General features: G+C 39.9%; 1 protein-coding gene across 1 annotated transcript in view; it reads right to left on the bottom strand.

The window, feature by feature from the left end:
• FGGY (FGGY carbohydrate kinase domain containing) overlaps positions 1–15,183 on the bottom strand; it is a gene marked incomplete at its 3' end in the record, with an annotated part of 127,351 nt that extends 112,168 nt beyond the window's left edge. Inside the window, exons 1-2 of the mRNA XM_080623025.1 lie at positions 15,040–15,183; positions 3,483–3,571 (exon numbers count right to left, since the gene is read on the bottom strand). Of these exons, the coding sequence (XP_080479151.1) occupies positions 3,483–3,571; positions 15,040–15,168 (218 nt within the window). The 5' untranslated portion in view covers positions 15,169–15,183. The remainder of the gene's footprint in view (positions 1–3,482; positions 3,572–15,039) is intronic.
• Positions 15,184–22,764: the final 7,581 nt, after the last annotated feature.

Here is a 22,764-nt window from a genome sequence, read left to right on the forward strand (position 1 = left end):
AAGAGAGCAGTGAGTCACGCTCACCATGAGTAAAAGTGCTGAGCCTCTTCAAAGCATTGCTAATGTGCCTGTGAAAAAACTGCTCTCTCTTCCTTTCCACAACAGAAATAAGACAACAGAGTATTTGAGTGGCAAAACCAATCCTCATTGTTGCAACCTTGGGGGAGCAAGAGCTGGGAAGTCCCAAAGTTTTAATTATTTTAACTAAAGAGCTGTCAGTAACATTTTATTCATGCAGAATAGTCAGCTGCCTGGCTCATTCAGAGCAATTCAATGGTCTTTCATCAACTCAAAGGAGGAGAAATAAAAAATAACTCTTTTTAATAGGAAATATTACAGGCAACAACCTTCCAAGAATAATGGGAATCAACAATTTGGAATTTATCCTTTCCAAGTGATGGATGTTGGTGAGATATAAGGGAATTTCAAAGCCAGTCAGTAAAAGTCTCACCATATGTCTGAGTTTCCACCTTTGAGGTAAGAAGCATTTACTGTTTATTATACATTCAGTGGAAAAAATCTTGGGAAGAATTCAGTTCAAGCTGGCAGAATTAAAGGTGAATGACAAACCATTTCATATACAGAAACACACATCACAAACTGCTTTTCAAACACTTAAGATCCTGATCTTAGACACTTCTTTGTGCACTGAGTAATCTCCCAGAAGCCAAAAAGACTATACATAGATTTTAAATGTCAAATAGATACAAAGTATTTTAAAGAGACCCTTAAAAATGTAAAGAAGTAAGAGTAACAGTTTCAATGTGGGCAGACGTGTCCTTGCAATTGCATTTGTTTTGGTAAAATCCCCATCACCAAAACAAATTTAATAAACTAAATCTTTCTTTTATCAGGGCCAAGTTATGAATGATTCACAGTGACTAACACTGTGTCCTGCCCTGTGAAAGGCTCCTTTGTGCTCAATGGGAGAAAGGTAGGAATCTTATACTTGATGAATTCACACTTCCCCAGTATTATAAGTATATGGAGGTCAAATTACTTCACCAAACTACAAGAGAATTCCCAAGAAATAGGTCTGCATGGGGGAGAGCAGGGGAAGGAAAAAAAAATAGGTTTGATGCCAACAAAATATTTCTTGGCCTTATTATCCTCCTTTGTTACCCTAGAAAACATTCCACTAGAGCCAAAGCTATGGGCCTAATTTTGGGGAGCACATTAAGGCAGCAAAGGAGGATGTGCAAGGAACTATTTTACTCAAAACAGAAGACACTCAACCAAAGGGTGGGAGAAGTTCATCCACAAAGTCTTTTCCCAACATTCATCAATACAATTAAAAACTTCTTTTTAAGAGAGATTCTCTGCCTTGTCTCTATAAAGTTACAGCTAAGAACACAAAGCCAAAGACAGGCAGGACCAAAGAGCTGTTACTACCATTGCACCCTCCCTTCTCAGACCTACTTCCAAGGCAAAACCTGAGCTTCACTGAGTTTAAAGAGTCCCAAAGTCCACCACAAGCCATGACAGCCTGACACCAGCTGACAGAACCACTACAAGAAGACCATAGCATTAGTCTTACCCCTTCCTTCTCCTCCTTTCCCCACACCCACAAATAACACTGCCTTCTAAATTACAAGGGACAGGAGACAGGAACTCTGTTACCATACTCTAAGCTCCAACATACCCCCTCTCCTAATTTCCCTTAAAACCTTCTACCATACATTTTGGTTGCATACAAAGGTTATAGAGAAGGCTGATAATTTTCACCTCAGGAATTCAGACTCTACTCCTATAAAGGTTAGATGAGCACTAGAGAATACAATCATTAGTTCCTAAGATTAGTTTGATCTTTCACTGTTACTAGTAGTATTTATTGCAACAGAAGTTCCCTAGAGGGTCCTCCAGTACTGGGCACTAACAATGCACCCAAGAAACACCTCTTCCCCAAAGAACTCAGAGAAATTACAACCACTGAGAGGTACATGCAGCAAACAGATGGACAAATACTACTACTAGCTACAGCAGGTTGGAGGCCAAGAAAGATGGAGGGAGGGAAGAGCAGAGAAAGGCATTTCTTTTCTACAGTATGGCTGCCACTATTAAAAAAGAACATGCTATGGATCAGGGAGGGCTCTGGGAAGAGCAGGAACTCTGATCAGCAATACTGGAGATCCCTTTCAAATATATTACCATTCTCTCTGAAACTACTTCCCCTGCTTTAAAAGATAGATTCTGAATAATATTTGACACCAAACTCTCATTGAGCATATTCTATTTTAGCTTCTTCAGCCACTAGCAGAAGGTGACCATTAACACAAAGTGAACATCTAATGATTTGCTTACACATTTTATCCCATCTATTAATCATCATATGGCCACAAAGCCAAATTAAAAACTCCTGACCAAAGGGTGCTAACTCTAAATCAAAGTCTTGAGTACTTTCACAAGATGGAGACCCTGCATGGCATTTCATCTGAGAGCCTGGGATTTATCCTCTTCAAGTTAGAGTTGGGTCAGGTAACAGGACTGCTTTGGGGTGAGAGTTGTTGTGCCATAACACAGTTCATAGTTATACATCAGACAACAGGACAACAGGCTCTGACTGGAAGTCCAAAGGAAGGAAGTTCTGAGATACTGTATTTCAATTATCATCGAGCAGGTCTTTGCACAACTCATCTCTTCGCTTTTCAAATCAAACATAGCACTTCTCTGCTCTACAATGCAAGCTATTTAACAGTAGCTGTCAATCATGGAGACTAACTAAGGAGAAAGAGCACTCAAATAAAAAGAACTGCGTCTGATATGAAGGTACCTTCCATTTCCAGAGAGACTAAAACTATCCTGTGAGCAATTTTCTTTTTAGCCTAATTTTTGTACAGCTTCAGCTTCACAAACTGCAATGGAAATAACTGTGCACTGCACTGAGCTGGGCATGCAATTGGTCCATAAGACTTGATTTTCAATAAATAACACCTCACTTTTCACAAGGATTTGTTTAGTTGCAAATGCACTTCACTTACTGGTCACTTTAATCAAGACATTAAAGGGGGTCTCTCATAGCAATTTTGAGAACGTAGCTTTCTTAGAGCAGCACAGCTGCTGTGTTTTACAGTGCAGTGACCATTTTAAACAAGATTTTACCAGATCCCTCCCACATAGCAAAGGGTTTTCCTCCAATTCTCAAAAAAGTCAAGAAATTTGTCAACACAAAGAGACTTCAAAGAATTATTAAAAGCATCTTTCACAGTAACTACAGCAATCGTATTTATGTTCCAAAATGGAGTACAAGAGCAATTAACTGACAGTTGTAGCAACAAAGTGTATCTGTGAATTACACTGCTCACAGGAACAACTGTGTTCAGGAATGCACGATGGAAGCAGGAGATAGGTTCAAGATGTTTTGGAGCAGGCTGAATTACAGACAGATGTACATCACAGCGTGTCCAGTCAAAATGCATTAAAGCAGAAACACATATGAGCAACTAGACAAAGACCACCAAATCATACTGTTGTAATTAACATACCTTGCAGTGACACCTGTGGCTTTCCAAGATAAGAAATCCGGAAGATCAAAGAAGTGGCCTGCCTTCTCCCAGCATGATTCTTGCAGGTTCTAACAAAACAGTTATTAGAAATACAGATATTAGAGGCCAGGCATGATGTCCTTATTTTAATGCCATTTAAAAGACCTGACATCTATGTAAAAATGAGTTTTTCCAAACCAGATATTCTGATCATCCAGTCTGCTCTGCTCACTTTGCACTCTCTGCTCACTCAACTTACTGCCTCAAGAAGTGAGCCTTTTCCATCGCACACTGATGGTAAGAAAAGTTTCCCATGCAGAGTTCATGGAGGCACATGTTTCAGATCAGTAATGTGGGCTCTCTCAGTTCCTCTTCAGCTGCTCAAAGCCAAAGAAGTCTCAAAGTCAACAGACAACTTTCTCAAAGCATATATGCTTGAAGAATTCCCCACTTCTTAAAATGAATCATTTTAAATCTAGTATTTTTGAATTATAAGAAGAAAACAGCTCTATGAGCACAAAACCAAAGCTTTCAAATGTATTTCAACATGACTGACACATGACTGAAGCATTTAAGAACCCGTAAACTTTCAGTGAAGTTTTTTTCCACAGCTAGGATACTCAGGAGCTCTCAACTGCCTGGATTAACCAGTAACAATCAGCTCTAAATCCACAGTATAACCCACAACTGCCACCACAGCGTGCCCAGGAATTCACATGAACAATTAACAGAAGCTTATCTTTGCAAACTCTGCCCCTTCTCAAAATTTCCTTGAATGCACAGCAACACACAAAGCACTATGAATGTCCAAGTTCCCATTCGAAGGGGTTCAACATTATTTCCTCAGCTGAGGGAATAACTGAAGACAGTTACAGGAAAACCCTCCAAATAAGAGTATGATCTGTACAAGCTCCTGATAGCCCTGTGCTATTTCCAAACTCCTAAAACATTCTTACACCAAGATACATCATTTACAGAGAGTTCCCAACACTATACTCCACAGAGAGCTAGTGGTGCAGGGAGCAAGTAGTTTATTACAAGATGCTGGTCACACCATCTGGGCCAGGCTTTCTTCTTTGTTTTGCTCTCCAAAGCTCAGTCTGAGTTCAGCTTATGATAGCAGTGCATATTCTTAAAATTACTTTTCCACTGAAACAATCTCCACACTTGCACAAGTATCAGATGACAAATAGGAAAAAAGCATCCCCAAAAGTAACTTTTTATTCCAGTGTGACGTAAACAGTGAGCATCACTGTCCTGCAACACCATACCACCTCTGGCCTCAGTATATTCAAACAACTAGAGAATATCAAAACCAAACAGAAGTCAGTGCTGCTGATCACAAGGTTCACAAATCAGACTTCCAGAGGAGGATAAGATTCCACTGAAAACCTCCACCAGCTTTTTAAATAACTGAAACAGTGAGAAGTGTTCTCACTTAAGAGCAGGCTTTGTACTAGAAACACAAATCCTAGGTGGGGTCTTTTGGCCATGAAGCTCTGCTAGATGGCACAGCCTCAGCAAGAACACAAGTTAGGTCAACAGTAGCTCCCAGCAGGCCAAAGCAGAGTTGGAGAGATATTTCAGAAGGGCATGAGGTGGGAAACTATGTGAGTCTTCATCTCTACTCAAGAAATTTGAAGGATGATTTATCTGCCCTCTTGTCTTCTAGCTTTCAGTTCCTACCTTCCTCATCTACTCTCCTTAAGTTCAGGCCAAGTGTCTTGTAAGAGATTTGTGAGGCAGATGATTCTTCAGGAAAGTAAAAGTATTAAACGCTAATAGTGTCTCAATAGGATAAGCTTTATCAATGGCAACTCCAAGTCTTCCCCCCTCCTCCCCCAAAAACCCTGTAAGAACCTGTGGTACACAGCTGAGCAGAAGGTCTAAGTACTTTACCAAACATTCAAGTACCTTTGTGATTATGCTTTTCTTGCCAAAGCTTTGTTTTTAAAATTCTTCATTAAATTGTCAATAACTAACACAACAATTTAAATCATCTGCATTTTAAAAGCTGCCATCAGTTATCTGGAGCAAAAAATTAATTACATGCAGTATCAAGAACTGCTGAACTAAGATAATTCCATTTTAAGAAATACTATTTGGCTCTGTAACTGAATTCAGATACTGCATGATATCAAACCAAAATCTTACAAGTCCAGAAACTGACTGCAATAGAATCTGAATTCCAGAAACTAAGATGCAATTGGGTAAGTACAAAAAAGGCAAAATTTTGTTTAGTTTCGGATCAGACAAGGAATCTGTCTTCTCTGAGTTTAGTTCTTCATAAGCTTCTAAAGCTTCCTGGGTTTCTATTGAGCTCAAGAAAGAAATACCCCAATTACAGCTTTTTAACACAGCACATACAACCTTTGGATGTCTGTTCCTGACCGCTCCGGTTTAGCTCCTGGATGCCATGTAGCTGCTACTCCTATCAATTTAACTTTATATGTGAATGCAAAGGTGCTCCATAGCTTAGTACAAAGGTCATTCAGCCTGATCATGTTGATAATAAAAGCCATAATGTACTGTTAAAGCACATGATTATCATCAAGAAGCAATAGGAGTAGAATGGCTATTAGTGTTAATCAGAAAAGAAACTAGATTAAGAATAACTGTCCTCTTAAACAAATCTGTTTCATCAAAGATACTCCTTGGATCCTTGTTCTATTACTTCAAGAATTCCCCAAAGCCACATGTTACTGACATTAAAATATGTTGTTTCATGAACATCCAAATGATTCATTCTTTGCCATCTTGATGCTGTGTCATCACTAATTAGCACAGACAAAAAAAACCATTGCATGCCCTGATGCTTTTTCCAAACAAATTTAAAAGCCTCCATGTTTTCGACACTCACTGGAGTTATTTATTTTCACTCACAGGCAGGAATCTGTGACCACATTAAAAGGTTTGTGGAAAAGATCCGGGAACGTTCCCAATGCTGTATTCATATCCTGCGACTCAGCCTCCAAACTTACTTGGAAAGAAACTAATCCAATATTTCTATTTTCCAGGGGTACTTATGGAGTCCACTTTCTTCATATCTCTCTCTGCTGGGTTGGGGTTTAACAACTATACCTTTTTAGATCCTTACAGATAATCCCAGATGCTTGAGTGGCAAAGCGTTTAGGAATTATCAAGTACAATGTCTTTTAATCTTCCTAGACAAGAAGTGCCTGGGGAGTGAGGGATCAAGGAACTGATACAGAGCACATGAAAGGCCTCCACTGCCCATTTACCCCTTGACAAGTCACAAGGTTACCATGAAGCCATACTCATGATTTTGTATTGTGTAAAATGTATTTGTTCACTACTTACTTGGACTGAAAACACACGCATAAGCAGAATTTCACCTGAGCCCTAGCACCTGATACAACTTTTTGGAGACACCTGGAGGCACATTCTCCTTGGGAAAGCTGAGAGAACTTTCCCATCCATGTTCTACTGGTGTGCTGGAGTAGCTCATTTCTGGAGAAAAGTTTACAGGAAAGTTTGATTTCTGCTCTTACCAAGTGTACAATTTTCTTGGAAGATGAATGGATCTTCAGACATCTGATGTTTGTGAAAATGCGTTTTTCTCCACCAGAAGTATAATGTGTATATAAACAGCAAAGATGTCATGGCTTTAGTTATTGCTAATACAGATTAAATATGAATCATATTATCTCAAATGAAAGTATACACGCAGCCTTCATATCAGATCCCTGTTGGCCAAGCGTTTAAGGGCTTTAGCACATGATATCAGTCTGAATTTCAGCACTAGTTATCAGCCAAAACTCACAAATTCAAAAATCATCCCAAACTGGTGTGTTAGAAATCCAGATTAAAAGCAAGGCGCACAGATGGAAGCAGAAAAATGTTTTGCCATTTAGAGTAAAAAGAAAGCTGGTGTGAGCATTCAAGTTCCACATCAGGTCAAAATCTAAGTCATCTGAAAATCAGCAGAGACTCATTCCCTGAAGAACCATCTGTTTTTCCCAATTTAACCCTAAATTTGAATCTAATCTCCCAGGCAATCTGTACTCTATGTAGTGTTATCAGTCCCTCTTTTTCTAAGTGACAAAAACAAATATACATTGTGTGAAAGGAAGAAAGACAGCAACTGAAGACTTAACGCACACACTCATGGGGATTTTAGAAACTGATGGCCCATTCCCTGCTTCGATTCAGACAAAGCAAGGACTTTGGAACTCCCACACTTCAGATCAGATGCCAAGCCATGTGATAGAGCTATTCTGAGATACCCAAGATAGGCTCTGAGCAGAAATTCTACCCTTGCCAGAGCCAAGGCTACAAAGCGATCAATTCTGCAACTACCAGTTGCAATCTAATTGGTAAAATATTAACTAACAGAATTCCCACATTCATCTTGAGGAAGGAGAGGGGGAGAGCTTGGAAGATAACCTCTTAGTGGAAGCCTACTGGTGAAGGTGGACAAAACTGCCTTGCTATAACACAGTCTCTACCCCCAAGACACTGTCTTAGACACGTGTAGGTACTTACTTACTTGATCGGCAACTGCAACTAAAAGCCAAACTCAACAGCCTGAAGTACAACTTCTGCATACATGTCTGCAGTATGTATGGATTTGGATAAGACAGAGCTGTTAAAGCATTCATAAACAATTCTAATCAAGAGCTCAGTTCCAAACTCCAAACTTGGACTCATTCTCACTTAACACTGAATTTATTATTTATTTTAATGGAAAAATATCCAGTCACATTCAATGAAATAAAAAGCCAGCTGCAAAGGCAGCAAGCAATGGAGAAGACAGAGGCTGCTGCCAAGCTGATGTGAGTACATCCACTATTCTTCTTTCCTCCACAGCCAGGGAAAGATGCTTTAATTGTTTCTGTAAATTACCCCACTGGTAGCTGCAAGTCACAGGTGTACAAAGAGAAAAACAATGATGCGTAAAACAGCAGCTGTAACTGAAGATGTGAACTGTAACACACAGAAAGATCACTGACCACAGTGCCAGAAAAAGGATTACTCAAACTACTGATTTTAGCTATTAATTGTGGAGGAATGATATGTTAGTCAGTCACTCTGAGCTTTTTGCTAAAGGGAAGCTCTTCTTTGCACTTACATACCATATCAAGAACAGAGTTATGAAAGCACAGAATAAGGAGACAGCATTTTATTTGGAGACAGTTACCAAGCACATATCTCTTCCCAGTCCAGCATCTCCCACCCAGTTTGAATAGCTACAGCATCTCTGATTTAATGGGACTAGTATTTTTTAGAAATAGCTGGTTTGTAACGTCATTACAATGAGGAAAACATAACAAGCATCCCTTTGTTTTGGCACAAGCTACAAGCAAATTTCCAGCCAGAAATTAGTAAACAAGATCTTTTTCTTCTGCTACCTCTGGGGAAAAAAGTACTGACAGGCTGGACAAAACCTCACTGCAGCTTTTACATCACTATGTAAGCTGTGCTGTCACTGCTGTCATTTTGGTTTGCCACAGCACAGACAGTCATGTTATACTGACAAGCATTTGTCACTCCAAGTGAAAGAGTACGTACCTACGTTTTCAGTTCAAGTGCATGCATCTACCTACCAGAACTATCTGCACACTCATTTAGGCAGTGAACATCCAATTCCTTTAGCTAAAGTCAACAAAACAGCACAACCTGCCTAGCAAAGCTGCAAAAGATAGATCTGCAACTACAGAAGACCTACTGCAATAATGATTTGCAAGGTAATTCTAAACAATGAAAAAATCTAAGGAAATAACAGCAAGAGAAGGGAATTTAAGTGGTTGTTTTGAAAGACCCAGTAACCAGGAACTACTTTTGTTTTCACTGAATTTTACATTCAAACTTGTCTTACTGACTCCAGGAATTACAGAATCATAGAATGGTTTGGATTGGGACGGACCTTAAGATCATTGAGTTCCAACCCCTTGCCTAGCCTCACACAAGGCCATGTCACCCAAGGCTCTGTCCAGCCTGGCCTTGAACACTGCCAGGGATGGAGCACTTCTTTGGGCAACCTGTTCCAGTGCCTCACCACCCTCACAGTAAAGCACTTCTTCCTCATATCTAACCTGAACTTTCCCTGTTTAAGCTTAAACTCATGACCTCTTGTCCTATCACTACAGTCCCTGATGAAGAGTTCCTCTCCAGCATCCTTGTAGGCCCCCTTCAGATATTGGAAGGTTTTGTCAGAATTATCTTACAGCTTATTTCTAAATATTTGTGAAAGGATAATGTTTCTTCATTTCGACTTCATGTTCTTCATTCAGCTGACCTTATTAAAAAGTCAAATATGACTGTATTCACAGAAATTAGCTTTTTATAAAATCCTATATTCATTTTGGTTTCCACGACAGATTTAACACTGGACTCTCTTTATCACTGCATATGGTCCACACAGGCAGAGAAATACAATGCTCCCCTAAGTGGACCCCAGATGTGCACACTTTAACAAGACTGCCCCGTAGGCTATACAGTAGCTGCGTTCAGCTGATCGTTTACTGCAAACAGCTGTCCCCACCTAGCAAACTCTACTTGCAGTGATGGCTTTGTCATATGAACACCTATCTGCAATAAGACCACCCAATTAAGTTCATGTAGACTAACCACTGGGTGCCAGAGGGTAAAAATGATTCAGCAGCAATCAAACTCAGCTGAATATAAGCCAATATAGTTCAAATAAAAGATCTCAAAAGGCCTATTATGGCCTTTATAGTTTAGTTCCTTAATTCAAAGCCAAAATGGAATAGGGATGAAGCGTTGGAAGAACAGAGTATACCCTGAAGCCTCTAGTCTCTAGTTAAATCTCTGTGTACAGTAGGAATGCTAAAGAGAAAGCATTATATGCAAAAGCAAGTTCACAATGCAACAGATGAAAGTAACTTGTGACTTTGAAGAAAAACTGCAACATTCCTCTGAAAATAAATACAAGTCAAGTGTTACGAGAAAGCCATAAGAGATAAGGACCCGTATCTGCTTCTCATAGAATGATGTCAGCTCATTCCTCACAGTGAGTGATGTCATCTTTAACTTCAGTTCTAGGAATAAGACGATGGAAACGGAAAAGCACAGTTAGGTCACCTAAGTCCTCTTCCCCTTCATCACTTCCAACCAATTCAGAGTAAATTTGCAAAGTCATACTCTTCAGCAATATTTTTAATTGCTTAGATGAAAACTCTTCAAGTAATAGAAATTCAATTCCTTCCTTTGTGAGACAGCCCAGTCATTCAAGCTTAGCAATCCTGCTGGACTGACCTATGTCAGACCCTGCCTCAAGAGCTCAAGTCTTTAGATACTACAGCTAGGAGAGCCCAGGGCGAAGAGTGAGAAGACAAGATCTCCTAACATGCCCTCCCAGAGTCAGGTTAGCATCTTGGCAAGGAAGGGGGAGGCTTTGCTGACAATGTACACACAATCAACCTACAGGTGTAACAACATTCCAAAGAATCATTTAGTATCAATACCTTAAATAACTTATTTCCAAAAGTACATCTAGCTTGACTCCTAATCTCTTAAATGATTCTTAACAAACTAATTGAGTTTAGGGTCTCATTTCTGCAACTTATCTTGAATTAGCAGGACTGCAGTTTCGTATGACTCAGAAGTCTCAGAACATGGAAAAGTCAAGGGAAATCCTGAATATTTATCAGTTAGGCAATAAACTCTATAAGAAACATTTCTATTTATGCCAGCCTAAACAAATTTTGAAGCTCAAGAAAACAATGTTAAGAGTTCCAAAGAACTAAGGATCCACTGAAAGGAACATATTTCATTAGGACAATTTTTTTAAGCTCCTTCCAAATGCTGTTTATTGTTACAAAATCATGAAGTTTGATCAAAAGAAAAGTATCCAACATTTTCTCAATAACACAAAAGTGAACTCTGCTGGTTACTATCCCCGATGGATAGAAGTGTGCTTGACACACTTATGAAAAACACAGCACTGCACCAGCTACTAAGGAGAAAAATGACTGCTACTGCTGAACCCAGGACATTACTTCAATTGATTTATGAATTGTTCTTCATTATTAGGACCAGGCTATTTTATCATAACCTCAAATATAAAGCAGTTGTTTTCCCCACTGCACCCTCTCTGCAAAACACAGATCAATGCCAGCAGTTATGAAATGTGCACAGCACCAATCCAAGGCAAAGATGTACAGGGGGAAAACAGCAAAAACATTTAGTAGCAGCAACATTAAATTCCTGGGGACTTCAAAAGTCATTCCAGGAAATTCGAGGCAAAAGTCAAGAATGAACCTTCATGTATTAGGGTGTACCCACTGACCTGGAGTATGACCGTACAAAGTGCATGGTTATGGGGTTTGTTTTGCTTATAAACATCCATGTGTTGGAGCCATGTCAAGCTTCCTGGTCAAAAACTTCCCAGAAATGTGATGCCCACCAAAGGGAGAAAGGTGCAAAATAGTTTCTGAAGACACCTCAGTTTTGCCAGTTTTGATTATGGCTAGTCATAGAAGAATGTGCCCAATTCATTGTTTGCTTAAATTCCTGGGATACTGTCAGGTGTATGACAACATTAGGAAGGCATGTTAAGAAAGGAATAAGGAAGGAAAAAAAAACATCTCATATGGTCCATGGCATGGAGATGTTGACTGGAGAATGATAGAGTTCACTGTCTCAAAGGTGTCCCTGCCCATGGTAGGGGGGTTAGAACAAGATGATCTTTGAGGTCCCTTCCAACCCAAACCATTCTGGGATTCTATGAACTAAAATGTAAATGAGATTTTAGGAACTTGTTTCAGAAAAAAGAAGGTACCTGTTCACACCACGTACAGTTACACAATGGAACTCACTGCCACAGGACACAGCAGCTTCACAAAGTGCATGTGGGTTCAGGAGAGATTAGCTAAATTTATAGAGCATAAACCTCATTAGTAATCAGACAAATAATGAGTCAAATGGATTTCTGCTCTAACCCACTACAGTTCCTGTATGAAGCAGCAGGCTGCACCTCTTGCAGTCAAGCTGGCTGGAAACAGTTCTAGAAATCCTGGGAGTGTTTTTAGGAAAAACCAACCAACTGAACCAACCGTACATATTTGCAGAGGTTGGCAGAAAATTCCTGGAGAGAGTTTTACAATACAGCAACAGACTTTGGGATGCTTTGAGAGGGATCGTATTTGAAAGCGGCTCCTTTGAAAGAGGCTGCACTGCTCACTGGAGCAAGCAGCAGCTTGGTAGGAAAGGTTATTTCACATATGGTATAGAAAATAAAAGCAGAGGTGAGGATTTAAGACAAATAAACTACTCAGATCTATGGCACTTCAAAGAAGCCTTGCTGGTATCATATTTGGTGACATTTAGCAGTCAGGAAAGCTGGAGAGAATGAAGGCCACAATCACAGCCAGGCACACGGTGTAGGCAGACACTGTGTAGAACTTCCCCAGGCAGCTCTGTCAACACATCTCAGCCCTAACATTCAGTGCTCATAACAATCCCATTTCGGCCTTCTCCTCAGCAACACTGGGGGCCACATTTTCAAAGAGTCTAATTTTATGCCCATGAAGTTCTCATCTAGCCAACTGATTCAACACTCTGCAAACCAGGTACAGTGAGCACAGTTATTTTTAGTTGTCACAACAGAAGTAGAATGGGAATTTCACTTCCAACTTTGCAAAGACTTCAGATATTCTCAGTTAAAAAGGATATAACCTGACATTCAAAGTCATTGTAAAATTCACCCTCCCTGGCAAAAAGTGAGAACACTTGCATTATATGAGGCTGAATTTCAGCTGTTGGAAGCTAACGTGAACCTTTGCTATTAGCCATAAATCATGTAATACATTGTCACGTTACTGTGATTGGCACTGAAAATAAACCATTGCTCTTCATACAATTCCTTTCACCCTCCTACTTTGCAACCAGTATAGAAGCAGTAAGCAAAGACTCAATCACATCTCTCTCCAAAGCTAGAAGGAATAGCACCACATGCCCACTTCTCAACTGATTACAACCACCTCCATAATAAATGTTATTGTTCCTTCTCATGAGCTCACTGAGGTGCTAGTGAGTTAAGCAGTGCAAGCTTAAGCAGTTTAAGAGTATGTCTTTGCTAGTCCACTCAGAATGCAGGAAGTGTCGCGTGAGCAGCTCAGCAGATCCTGAGGTAAAAAAACCCTCTCTTAAAGATAATAATCTCTTTAGCTGGTACGTCATGAGTTGAAAAGGGACATATGAACAAGCCCTGTAATGTTCTTTGCCAGGCAATCTCTGCTACTGGCTGGCATGTAGGCTAAGGTGAATTGTACTTCCTACCCATTTGCCCATGGAGGGAACAAGCCCTGTAATAGTCGCCCTCCCCCTTTATACTACAGCCATTATGTCAGAGGGCTTTGAGGCCATAGCACAGACTTACACCTCTGGTAAGTCTGTGCTATGTATGTCTGTGCATTTAGAAGAACCCATAATCTGGCCTTTCCTCATCACTCAGGTACTGATATTGCAGACCTGACTGAAATATAAACATGTTTTGAACTCAAAGGATTTGTTTAAGGTTTTTACAGCTTACTTTTTAATATTTGTAAACTGACTGACATATGATACTCATGGCTCAAGAGGGAAAGAACTGGTAGATGGATATTCCTATTTCAGTATAGCATCCACAAACATTCATTACCCCCTATTATCATTAATCTGTCAGTACCTGCTTCTACCAGTTAATTCCTTCAACTTTCCCCAATATACACCATGCTATCATACGAAGTTTCATGTTTGTAAGTACAGGAGACTTTGGATGCTTGAAACTGGCAGCAAGTGATTTACATTTGGGCTTTGTTAAAATGACAGCAAGTGTCGCTGAGATCAAATGTAAAAGCCAGACTGGAGGAGGCTATAAAAAATTCAAGTGGCAAGCATTTCTCCTTTTATCTGACAGCTGTTATTAAAAGACTGTATGTCATTCTGTAACACACAAAATTTAAACACAAGAGACAGAGGTAGAGTTCCACATTATGAACAGAGCACCTTCCGTTTACAGATTATCTGCTTCCTACAGATGGGACAGAACTAAATTGAAGCTCTACCTGAACAATTTCTCTACCAGCAGCCAAACACATCACACATCCCCTCACTGTTGGATGCAGCGCCCCAGAGGCAGTCCCTCTAGCCAGGACGCCCACTGCTTAGATGAAGCTGTTTTCAAATTGCTAGAAATCCATTCCAGAAGTAGCACCTACATCCCTATTATCATGCCCAGCTACAGAGCAGGAAACACACCTCCGTAACTATATCCTAGGGTACTTCAAGGACTCGTTCATTACTTGCAATTAAATTTGTATGTATATCTAACCTTAAAATTAGATAAGAAAGGCATATGAAATATTTCTATCAGGAAACACTGAATTTCAATAAAATCAAAGATATTTCTAAATAAATGAGAGGAAATAATGAACCTCCAAACATTTTCAGCTCAACTTATGGCTGACCTTACTTTGCAAGCCATTGGGCTCAACACTAAGCCTGAAGACTTTTGTTTCAGAAATTTTGTTCTCAAATTAACAAAGGACATTAGTCATTAGTCAAAACACAGGACAGTTCCATATGTACTCACCTCCTTTATCCACAGCAATTTTGGTGGCTGCATTTCCACAGACATCACTCCCCCTACATAGCTCAAAACCCGGTGTTGCGTTGCATTGATGCGCTCAACTTGACTGACTGCACGATGATCCATCCACATAATGACATTCCTATAGTTTTGTCCTTGGGGGAGAAGATGAAAACAAGGGATTAATTTGGGTTTGGTTTCACCCCACCTCAGTACTCTAACTTATTAGACTCTAAGCTGCTTCGCACTTTCACTTTGACATATAAAACTGTAAATCTGTGTTAATAAACCATAGTAGATACTAAAAGACACATTTCAAGCTCTCTGAGCCAACTTTAAGACATGCTGAGCACCGAGAATGCTGACTGAAACCAATCAGGCTGTGAGCACCCAAGGACTTTGCAACACCATGCTCTTGTAGGTAGTTTTTCATTCAAAGAACCCAATCTTCTTGACAAAGTACATATATTGAGTTAAAAATATAAAGAAGGATTTTGGTGACTAAGAACTAAAAATGACATTATAAACTGAAGTTAACCAGTGAGCTAGCGAGCTGTTTACATGGATTCTCTTCCCTCTCCAAGTGTTATGAGAAGAACTACCCTAATTCCTTTCAGGGGGGTAATTTGCTGCAATGCCTTTAATTTGGAAGTAGAATGAAAAAGCATTTGGCAAGTCTGCAGAATACATGAGAACAAGGAGAACATCTTATCAAAATTAACCTACAGAGGACCTGCTAGACAGTTGGAATAGTAATCCAGATGACACTTGAAACTCCTCTTATGCTAAGCTGAATCTTGAAAACACTCTAAGACAAGGTAGAGGTATGAGACACACCACTAACATAGTCTGAAATACAACTTAGAACTGTGAGACAACCACACCATGTCCATACCAGTGCGACAATATTCGGTGTGTTCTTGTCTTTTTATTTAACACCACCACTATGTAAACTCAAAGTTCTTGAGGATATCAGAGAACAAAAAATGAGAACTGAATTTGACTCATTAGACCAAAATAGCCCCAGACATCATTAGGCATTGAACAGATTGGAAGAGACTCTCAAACGGAAAAATAAATACTCTCATCTCAATTTAGCAAAGGACATTTTGGGGGGCAAAGCTGGGGTTTTGTGAAGGGGAGGAGGAGATGACAAATACAACAGAGAACAGAAAGGGAACATACACAGAATTATGATTATGGCCCTGTAACTACCGATTTAGCACACACCTCATCTTAAATGGGACTCACTGAAAAAAATCATCACAGACTTTTTGTCTTATGAATCATCTTTTCAAACACTAATTAAAAAAATTACAATTTTTAGAGGAAGGTCACAGACTTTCTGAAGTTTAGCACTGTCCCAAAGACAGAACACCAGGGTAATGAGATACACATGCTGAATCTCTTGCCTGCAGCTCCATGACAAAGTAAGCTGTTAGACTATACTCACACTAACATTTTTAGCAATCCTTTAGCCAGTGTGGATGGACACTTATACACACTATAAAAGCTGTGATTAGTGAAGTGTGAAGGAGGAGAAAACATGCAGAAAAGAAAAAGGAGCATAGATTTCTCTAAGAAGCAGTCTCTCTGAGCCAAGATGAATGAATTGGATCTTGAACATTTAGCCAGACTAAGTAATTCTCATCTCAGATCTAATTTTGCAGTAGAATTAAAACAGTAAAACTCATTAAAAGGATTTCCTGCCATCTATATCTCCAATAGTTAGCCCTTTAACTTGGCATTTGGATGAAATTGTTCACTCACATCAGTGGTAAATCATGCACAGTAACAGCAACTTTTGTGCTGAGTCCTACCTTCACAGTTGACTGCCAAAGGTTGGAATTGTTTATCCACAACAACAAGGGAACACGTAGCATCAAACCCAACCCCTCGAATGTGGCTAGCATCTACTCCAGAGACAACTTTCTGCAAATATACAAAACATACACAAACACAAACATATCCATATATCTGCAGGTACTGTGTGAACTGATGAATACAGAAAACGAGTTGCAAGTTGCAAGCTTAAACTCTGAAAGGTCTGAGATTCAGTATTCTTTAACACCTCCAATCAAAAATACACCAAATTACCAAAACTCTTTGGTTTTCAAAACTAAATTTAAAGGTCCATGAAATTCTTTAACAGCTTTCTAATTTTACTAGCCACAGTCCTGCATAAAAGCAGGAAGCACAAAACCATCAGAAAATAAAGCTAGCAGAAAACCAGCAATGTGACTTTTCTTGCTCTTTTAAAAGCTTAGAGTTGAGCTGCAAGTGAAGCATAGGCACAGGATCAGGGTCAAGCATTCCCATCAGTTACCTCACTCAGTTCCCACCTGTGGAAGCTTTGTAGAATTGTTTGTAATATTGTGTCACAGCTTTTTGTCTTGCAATAGCAAAGGGACTCAAAACTAAAGTTGATCAAAAGCTGTAGCAGTGATAACACCTCTGTAAGGCACACCTTTCCAAAGGCTCTGTTACCAAGAGTTTGGATAGCATGCTTTTGGGAAGATTTTCCAAAACAAACAAAAAACTCACTGCCTCAAAGAGGCTAAACTTCATGGCTTCCAGCAGCACTGGAAAAAGAAACACGACACCCACATGGATTAACTGCCAAATGAGGTTGCAAGACACCTAAAATGTAACACTATAATAAATTGTCACTTCTCAGCAACAATAAAAATATCATTATTTTAATTAATACTATAACGAAAGACTTTCACTACAGTGCCAGTCTCTTACTGGCTCTGTAACAGTATAGTTCCAAAGCCTGTGTTTTATTGCTTACATATAAGAGATCGTATCTAAACAGGTTCAGAGAAAGAATAAAGCAATTTACAAGGAGAAAAATCAAATAAGCAGAATAAAAGACTCTCTCTGCTTTAACATCAAGCTGTTCTTCCCTGTCACTCACTTCTTCCTACCCCCTCACCTCAACTCCTTCATCTCAGGGCATTTCTGCAGAGCCAAGCTCATGAATGTTTGAAAAGGCTGATCAATAACAAGGGAATGGGTGAACTGTCCACCTGCAAATTACCAAGCACATCATGAATATTTAAAAAGCCAACCTTAGAACATGGAGCAGGCCAGGGCTTTATTAAGAAAGATGAAATGGTCTATATGCGCATTGCCAAACAAGGTCACTCATTTACTTTTACCACCAGCACATATAGGCAGCTCTTTGGATCAGAGGTTACAAAGAGGTACAAATTTTCCCTTTTACTAAGGATTATTTCAATCCACATTTATTTCAATCAATGAGACAATCCACAAACATATATAATTTTTTTGGTCTTATAATACTGGATCCTCTTATAATGAGGATCACAGGTAACAGACATTAATGCTAGGCACCATTTACAAACCAGATTACAATTTCTCTACAATAAATGCTGCTTTGTGACTCCAATGGAGCACAATGCACATCTTTAAATATCTGCATTACCTGGTTCTGAGCAACTTTCGCTCCTCAAAGAACTGTCTTGTGGATATAACATACACAAGAGAAACAAAACCCACAGATGTGACTCTTGCAGGCAGTGGGCAAGTACTTCACCTGAACTAACAGTGAAAAGGAAAGCCTTTCATTCCATTTTCACCTGTAGCACAAGCTTCTTTTACTCTGGCCTTGAGCTCCTCACCTGTATCACAGTCACTGAGACTATATCAGCCATATCCTCAAGATATCTTTAATGCACAAGGATGGTTACAAGTTATACAGTAATACAGCAAGCACAAAACTGAATATTAAATGCCAGTGACTAGAAGACCTTAAACTTTCCAAATTTGAGGAGCTACCTGCAACATATCTTCTTCATTTTCTTTTTCTTCACGTACCTTTGTGACTGAGCAACAAGCAGCCCATATGTCTGCAGAGGATTGCTCATAGTGGTCTGGTTGGGGCTCCCAGATTTGGATAGGCTGCTCTGCATGTGCCACCACTGTCCCAAACCCATCTACCAACGCTGCGCGAACACTTGCTGAGCCAACATCAATTCCAACATAGTATTTTTCTGGAGTCTGCTTCTTACTGTGCATTTTTAATACAACCTGTCAGAGGGAAATAAAAAAGGGGTTAAAAACAGGTAAAATGACTGATGATGGAAAACTGTACTCAACAGGATGAGATATTGTAGAGGCAGTTTGCTTATTTTTTTCAGTAAGTCTTCATTTGCCATTTAATTACTTTGAGTGTTCAAGTCTTGCACTACTTGTACCTTTTTCTTCAAATGTCCGTGTGTAAGTTGTATGGCACAGAAGCTCCTGAGAAGCAAACTGTAAATATGCATGAATGCAATCAAGGAAATGAGCTGTAGTCATACAGTATCATGTCTACACAAAGGGGAAAAGAGGGGAGGAGATAGGAAGGGAAAGGTACAGTTCCAAACTCGGCAGAAATCAGGAGCTGGTGCTTTACACAGAAGGGATATTTCAACCCAGAAACTCCCGGGATTTCCTGCATCTGATGCCTGGTAATTGAATTTACCTCTGGAAAGGACAGCAAGAATCACCCCAGGTATGTCATTGCCTCAGTGCAAACAAATTACACTCCTGCACTCCTGAAGCAGTGAAAGGGGTGGTGTGCCTGGCTCAGCTGAACCCCCACCTGAAAAGGAAGGACAAGTCAAGAGCTGCTGCCTCCCATGGAGCCAACCAGCTTGTGAGTGGCATATTCCTGCTGAATGAGCCAGCGAGTCAGGCTGAACGTCTGCAGAACCTGAACACATTTTGCCTCTCCCAAAAAGTGGCCTGATGCTGATAATTATATGTGGCATCTGGTATATATATTACCCAATGTGGAGTCCTCCAAAGGGGAGGGGAGGGAGGAACCACATGAAGAACAAACTGGTTCAGTTTTTAAGAGCTATTCACCATCAACCCACACCATTGTGAAGATTCAGAAAATTATTTGCTGAAAAAGTGTTGCCTACTCTCTGGCAACCTACAAGAACAAAGTCAGGTTAATTATTCACACTGAGTTGCTGATTTCACTATATTACGGTTAACTATCTGACATTTAGTACAGTGACAAATGCACTGTACTTAATTTCTCACAGTTTGTCCCTAATTAATACCTAACATCTACATTTTAGTCAAGCAGGGAGGATGCTAAGGAAGAGCTTATACAAAGTATCTGAAACATCAGACAAATACCAAGGTTAGCGTTCATATGAATCTTTAAGCCTCTGAAACACACAAAACTCAGCTGACACATAGCTTCCGATTTCCAGAAAATGGATGGATCAATTATGATGTGATGAATACTCAGTATTTACACAGCATCAACATGGCTCTACCTGAAACCAGCCCATCTCTCCCAAAGAAATGACCTGCATTACTTCTGTATATGGAAGACGGGTTGGGAGGGCTATAGGCAAAGGGGGAAAGATTTGGGAAGTACTACTTAGTAATATGATTCTTCACATTTCAAATTAATCCTGAGGTTATTTCTAATAAATAGAGTGTAGCGGCAAATACACCAAAAGCCTGATAGAAACAGCAGTGGAACAGAAATTGGCGAAAGTCCTCTCCCTTCAGACAATACTGATCATAGAGGCACATAAATTGTACTCAACTTTGGAAGCAATGTTTAGTAAAAAACAAGGCAGAAAACCAAACCTTTCCTTCCGCACTACCAAAACATCTTGAGTACAGGTCAACATCTATCCTTGGGTATCAGTTTGAATCACAGAATCAACTAGGTTGGACTTGATGATCTTAAAGGTCTTTTCCAACTTTACCCCAGGACTGCCAAGCTCACCAGTAAACCATGTCACCAAGGGCCTCTACATGCTTTTTGAACAATTCCAGAGACAGTAATTCTACCAGTGCCCTGGGCAGCCCATTCCAATGCCTGACCACCCTCCCAGTGAAGAAATTGTTTCTAATATCCAGTCTAAACCTCCCTTGGTGCAGCTTGAGGCCGTTTCCTCTTGTCCTATCACTTGTTACTTGGAAGAAGAGACTGATCCTCGCCTCACTACAACCTCCTGTCAGGCAGTTGTAGAGAGCAATAACGTTCCCCCTGAGCCTTCTCTTCTCCAGACTAAACACCTCAGTCGTTCCTCATCACACTTGTGCTCCAGACCCTTCACCAGCTCTGTTGCCCTTCTCTGGCCCTGAACATAGTATTGGCACAATATAAGTGGCTGTTCACATCTACAGTTGGCTTGTAACCACCGCTGTGGATGGCTTTTACAAATTTATAATCACTGAGATTTAGAGGTAGCAGGTGAAATAAAGAAGAAAAAAAAGGGAGACCCATATCTCAGAAAACTCCAAGCATCATTCCAGATAATAATTAAGCTAGGCAACAGCTGAATTAGAACAAAGTTTAATTTAAAACAGCATAAGCCAACACTTTGGCTAAAGAAACCTGGCCAGTTTTCCCTCATCCTACCCCTTAAATGTTCATAGAAATGTGGTTAGTCTGTGGACATGTTACCACAACCTGTCCCATACAACCACTTTGTACTGCCTGGATCTACCACTCCATGCTTAGACACCACTGCGGGGGGCCAGGGACAATTTTTAACTTCTCTACTTACACAGCATCAGCATTAAGGAGTCTTCTCCATCACTAAAACTGAGCAACCTGGTACAAACCAAAGCAGGTACCACACCGCATTCTGCATCATGGCAGGGTCACTAGAGGAAGTTGTACAGAGCATTAGCTTCCAACAACATCAGAAACAAGACAAAAAATCAAAGCTATAGAACATACTGCAGCACTGATGGCAATACTAGCTACTCTCTTTCAGCACACTGATTCTCCCCAGCAGCTTAGGTGAGACACACACTAATCTTGTTAAGCAAGGTCATCTGTTCAAGCAATGAGCAATCAGCTAAAAATAATGGTGTGCCATGAGCCTAACACCCAGGAATATTGGCAAGAAACCTGGCTTTATTTTCTTCGCCCTGGCTCTATGACCTGGTCAGACTAACAAAAGCTAATGCCTCTGACAGAGAGAGGACAAGTCTCCTGATATCAGTGATTAATACTGCATATGTCAGCTGGGGATACTTACAGCACTCTGCATCTTCCTTTTAGCCCTTGGCTGTAAAAGCAGTTTTAAGACATTCTTTTCAGCAGATGATGCTCACTTTTTAATTCTCCTCACAGCTTAAGAGGCTGGCTGCAGATGCTGCTGGCTACTTGCAAGAAACTGTACTATGAAGAAATTGCTTAAGACTGTTCCTGATACTATCTCACGAATTTCCCTGGTTTTCCCTTATTTCGGCACTGCCTTTAGCTGCTGACTCACAAAAAGATGAGAATAAACCACAAGCTGCAAAGCAGATTATTTTTTTTTAATATAGGCAAATCTTTCTTACTTGCTTTTCACAAAATACAAATAGCAAAAGGAGTATTTTACATCCTGCCTCCTTCTCACATACACAATGTTACTGTAAATTTTTATTTCTCTTCCTTGTATGGCAGCCTTGATTTTAGCTCATTAATGTGTTTTTGCTACTTGGAGAACAAGCTTAACAGATGTTAGAGAATTAAGCTCATAGTACCTCCTACTCAGCACTTAAAATTATGGCTTTGCATTGGATTCTTCCCACAAACATTTGAAACCTGGAACCAAATAAGCTCATGTAATGTTTACTTTCCTTTTTTCCTTACTAAGCAACCAAGATGTGCATGTGCAAGTGACTGGGCAGGAAGCAGAGTTTGTTTCTATGCTCAAACAGCACAGATCAGTCTATGCGGAGCAA

This window comes from Psittacula echo (assembly GCF_963264785.1).
Source record: "Psittacula echo genome assembly, chromosome: 7".
In the NCBI taxonomy this organism is placed as follows: Eukaryota; Metazoa; Chordata; class Aves; order Psittaciformes; family Psittacidae; genus Psittacula; species Psittacula echo.